This window comes from Cryptomeria japonica, chromosome 1, assembly GCF_030272615.1.
Source record: "Cryptomeria japonica chromosome 1, Sugi_1.0, whole genome shotgun sequence".
Classification (NCBI taxonomy): Eukaryota; Viridiplantae; Streptophyta; class Pinopsida; order Cupressales; family Cupressaceae; genus Cryptomeria; species Cryptomeria japonica.
Window position 1 is genome coordinate 4,454,371 of NC_081405.1, and position 5,402 is coordinate 4,459,772.

A 5,402-nucleotide genomic window follows, 5' to 3' on the forward strand; every position below is an offset into this window, starting at 1 on the left:
TGTTTGACTAACATGCTATTTCCTTTCTACCTTGCCTATAACACTTACTATAGGCTTCAAAAAAGTTGGGCCATGTCTATATAATTGTTAGAGTAAATTATCAAGCTATTTGTGGTGTCTTATTGGTAACTTGAAACCTAGACAACTCTTAGAGCTAAGCCTATCTCTCCTATTGTTGCTACAAGTGACTTCTACAACAATTTGAATTATTGTGACATTTGTTATAGATGAACATATATAACCCTGCAAAACTTACAATATTGCTTTAGATGACATGTGGCCTTGCTAGAGGTGTCAATAAGTTTGCTAAAAGCATATTTCCACCTTACTACAAATCACCTAAAACTCCTACAAATATTTTTCATCCTTGATCGTAATTGTTCACATAAAACTAATTCCATTATCAAATCATACTTATAAATAATATGCCATCTATATGAAAATTTATAAATCAAATAATAGAATTTCTCCTATGTTCCTTTATTTATATCAAAATGGCAAGAGCCAATTGAAAGAATTTACATTGAAATCAAAGTAGTTGGAAGGACCTTTGATAGCCAACCCAGAGTTCCTCTTGCAAACAACAGAGAGGTGGAAAGCTGAAGAGCAAGCCGTAACCAACCCTACTAGTTCCACAATCCCTTCTCATACCCAAGTGAGAAACCTAGAAGTGGTTAGCCTATTCACCTTGAGCAAAGAAGCTACATCCACAACGACACTCACGAGAAGATGAGAAACCCCAAAGAAAGAGGGAGATGGAGGAACTCTAACTATTACACAAAGAAACAATGTTGTAATGATTGAGGAGCACCTATAAATAGACCACCTCAAATAAAATGGTGTGCACTTTTACAACACATAACTGTCGGGCCTTCTCACCCATTGTTCCGGTCATCTCCATCCTAAAAGACAAGAAACACGGGAGATTGCGTGCGAATTGTCATTATTATTATTATATTAGTTTAATGAAATATTAAAGATGGTGGGCCAGGATACGATCCGGTTTCTTGTTTATTGTTTAACAGTGACACAATTATATTATTATTAATTAATAACAGCTGTTGCCGTTAATGGGAAGTCGGCGATTCTTCTAGAAGAACGGTTATTACAATATTAGTATTAACAAGACCCTGCGCCGGCTGATTTAAGGATGTTGCCTGCTCAATTTCACGAGTCAATCCTTTAAAGTGCGTACGTCCCTCTCATGCTAGGCTGTCATGCAATGTATACACATTTAAAAAAAAACTTATACCCTACACATAATCATTTAAGGAAATATAGGTACTCGACAATTATCTTCAATTCTTTACATTAGGAGTGCACTTCAAAATCAAATATCATGCAAACTAAACCTAAACCTATTCTTGGCTTTTGCTCTTATAAGAATTATTTCATTTCAATGTGTTTCTCAATTATACATACAATTCTAATTTAAGAAATGCAAATTCATTACAAGGACAAATTATAGTAATGTTTCAAAAATATATGAAAACATGTAGTATATTGTAAATAACAAGGATGATATTCATGGGCTAAAGCTATTAGTAAAAATAAATAGTAGATTATGTTGGGTATTTATTTGTCAAAACACTTCTACTCCAGTGGTATATTTGTAATTCTCATAGGCAACCTTGATACCTATTGTGGACAAACTTATCTATGTATCACACTCAACTACAAAAATCTAAAGTCCCTTACTCAATTTAAGGTGGGATGAATAGTGAAAAGAGGTGGGATTTTTAAATTTTAGGGATTGAGGATGAGGGAAAGTCTAAATCTAGCGAGATAAGAGTCAATATGAGTAGCAAGTCAAGAGAATGAGATTTGGTGATGAGAAACATTGATAACATACTCTTTTACTTTCAACACCTTCTACCTCCACCAATTGGTATAAGCTCTCTAGTCAACTAAGATTGTCATTCTTAGCCACCTAGTATCAACTTGAAAAACTCTCCAACTAACATACTTGGCTTTAACTTATACAACTAGACAACTGAACCCTTTGAGCATGTTAAGCCACATGGCTTATCTCTCATACAAGTAACCTACTCACGAACTCTACCATGTCAAATATGTGTCTACTTGACTCTAATGATATCTCGAACTAGCATATTTTATTTTAACATATATGTAAATAGATAATAAATTTCTTACCCATGTTAATCCACGTGACTTGTTTATCATAAAACCAACTTAATCAAACTCTACCAAACAAAAACCTCTCGAGTAAAATTTCTATTTGTATGTCTTCCTTGATTGTGTAATCAAATGACTCTACCCTTTTATCTTCATCTTCTTCCTTTTACATTCCCACCTCTTTAATTCCCTATATGTTGCATTGGCCATTTCGATAGTCGCACTACCCTCTTCAACCATTGTTGCCAATTCTATACCAATTGTGATAAGAAAACAAACCATTTTGATAGTCGCACTACCTCTTCAACCATTGTTGTCAATTCTATACCAATTGTGATTAGAAAGCAAATACATGACACTTCTCAACCAATAAGAGCAAATGGAAATAGACTATCAAAAGAAAGAAAATTTCCTATAGAGATAAAAAAGGAAAAAAGGCTTGGCTCCCAAGGAGTGAAGTAACAAATGTTTGTTATAGCAAATGCATATGCTCACCAACATAGGCATGCACAAGGAAAGTGTGTGAATGGTCATCCATCACTGAAGAACTAATGACAACTACGAACCCAAATGAAGAATGAAGAATGTGTGCCATATTACAAGTAATGAAACTGGACTGAGTAGGGATACCCACAAATATTGCACGATACACACAAATATTGCACCTGCTCAACCACTCTTATCCGGCCTTCCTAAAACAGAAGAAACACAAATATTGGGTGCGTGATAGGCTAATTGTTATTTTGTTAACTAATGCAAGGCTGGGCCAGGATTTGCTCCCGGTTTTCTCGATTGATAGTGACACAATTGTATTAATAAAAGACGTTTGGCAGTCAGTGACTCTTCTAGAGCAATGGTAACAATGGATGACGCAGGGCCGGCTGGTTTGGAGCATGCTCCATTATCTCGCCGGTTTAACCTTTCAACTCATTAAAGTGCTTTCAATGATGCCAGAGTCAACCAAATCAAATTTGATGCCTGCAGGGACGTCTTCTTTTATAAGTAAAATATCTCGTCTCCGAGCTTAGGATACCTATACTGATATAATAATATTATCGATTCTGTCATAATGGACCCAAACAAAAAAAAAAAATTGGAATTGGTATATGTTTTTACGTGAGCGATAGATAAGGAAAAGGCGTTCTAATAATGGCATATTCGACCCGATTGCTTTATGACTCAAGATAACTAAGTTCCAACAATGGCGTATATTTTATTATAACGTTTCGAAAAAGACAACTCCATGTCAGACAAGTCGATTTGCGCCAATCCCGCTGCTTCCACAAGAGTTTGACGGAACACTGATAAATGCAAAAACAAGTCGACCCCAACTTCTCCTTACATAAACAGATCGTTCACACACTTCGGACACGCCATATCCGCGGGATTATTGAGTAGCGTGTAACCAACAATTCGGAATCAGTTGTGTTGAGTGTTAATTAGTTTTGATCAGTGAGAATGGTGCTTTTCCCTAATCTTCCCGATGAAATTGCAGAGGACTGCTTAGCTCGTGTAACATACAAATCACACCACAATCTCAAAAGCGTGTCCAGAGCCTGGAGATCTCTTTTAAAGAGCCCCCACTTTTACGACCAGAGAAAAGCAGCAGGAGCGGCCGAGCAGCGCATCTTTATGCTCCAGTCCTTTCCTCTCCAACATCAAAAGTCATCTAACCAGCAAAAGACTTCACCCGTTTACGGAATCGCGGTGTACGACCCAGTGCAGGGAGAGTGGCAGAGAGTTCCGTCCATTCCCGAATTGGGCGATTCAGTTCCGCTCTTCAGTCGGTGCGTTTCAGTTAAAGGGAAATTCATATTGATAGGTGGTTGGCATCCATCAAACTGGCAGCCCATCAACAGCGTTTTCATTTACGATGTGTTATCCGGCGGATGGACCCGCGGAGCCGACATCCCAACTCTGCGATGCTTCTTCGGCTGCTGCGTTTCCCCGGACGGAATTATATACGTTGCCGGAGGGCACGACCAAGATAAGAACGCTTTGAGGAGTGTGGAAGCTTACAACGTGGAGAAAGATGAGTGGGAAAGTTTACCCACGATGAGCAAAGGACGGGATGAGTGTGAGGCGGTTTTCACAGATGGGCAAATGGTGGTCGTAAGCGGGTTCGAGACAGAGTCACAGTGGCGGTTTGAGAGGAGTGCTGAAATCTTCAATCCTCAAACTCGTGCTTGGAAAGTGGTGGAAAATATGTGGAGACGTGATGAGTGCCCGCGTTCCTCTGTAGTTGCTGCCCGCGGTCAGCTCTATTTCTTCTCTCTGCGAGGAGTCATACGGTACAATGCTACAGAGAACTCCTGGGCTCAAGTAGTTAATATGCCAGAGGATGTAAGTGTTTCACCCTGTGCTACAGCTGCTTGTGATAAGATATTTGTGAGTGGTGGCGATACAGGATGCTATATGTTTGAGCCCCAACATGGGAAATGGGCTGCAATACAGAGGCCGCAAGGGTTTCGTGGATTTGTGCAGTGTGCGGCCATACTGGAGTTTTAGTTAGTCAATGTCTGCTCTGTACATGATGTTACGAGGTAACGTGTAAACAGACACTAGGGCAGAGGGCCGGGCAGTGGGGGGGCCTTTCCAATAGCTGTCATTGTATGTGGGAATGTGAGACGCCTGTAAATTAAAATGTGTTTAGCATATAATTAGTGTTTATCATGTTCTCAATATATATTATAATGGAGTAATCAATGTTTGATTTACTGAATAGAACGTGTTTTTGTTAAATTAAATGGTAGAGGGTCCACTTTCAATTTTATTATGATATAATTTGTGGAAGTTCAATTGATTTGATCATATAAACAATTTTTTAACATTTCGAACCATACTTCAAGATTTACAGTAATTGTGACAAAAATGTGTGTATATATACAGTGGTTAATAGTAAAGTAAAACAAAGTTATAATCTTTTTATAACAATATGATATACTAATCATTCTATCAAAGTAAGAGAATATGTCTTAAATGTCAACATTGATGCAACATCTTTTAATGAATATTTAATCAACAACTAGTCATTTCTACTATAAATATTTACAAGCATCATAGAATAAATTTTGTAAGGCTCACCAATCAAGTAGTCAAAAGATGTACAAAAGTTGGAAAAACAAGACTAAGTAAATAGATTTATTGTGAGCATATTTGAAATACATCCAAATCCATCTATTGATTCCCTGATCTAGATGCTTTAATATTAACTCTTATGCATTGTTCAATGGAATTATGCAACACAACACAACACAATACAATAT

General features: G+C 37.6%; 1 protein-coding gene across 1 annotated transcript; it reads left to right on the forward strand.

The window, feature by feature from the left end:
* The first annotated feature begins 3,594 nt into the window (after window positions 1-3,594).
* Window positions 3,595-4,644, forward strand: LOC131036668 (F-box/kelch-repeat protein SKIP20). The gene has a single exon (XM_057968613.2). It carries the CDS (start codon window positions 3,595-3,597, stop codon window positions 4,642-4,644), a length of 1,050 nt encoding a protein of 349 aa, XP_057824596.2.
* The last annotated feature ends 758 nt before the right edge of the window (window positions 4,645-5,402 follow it).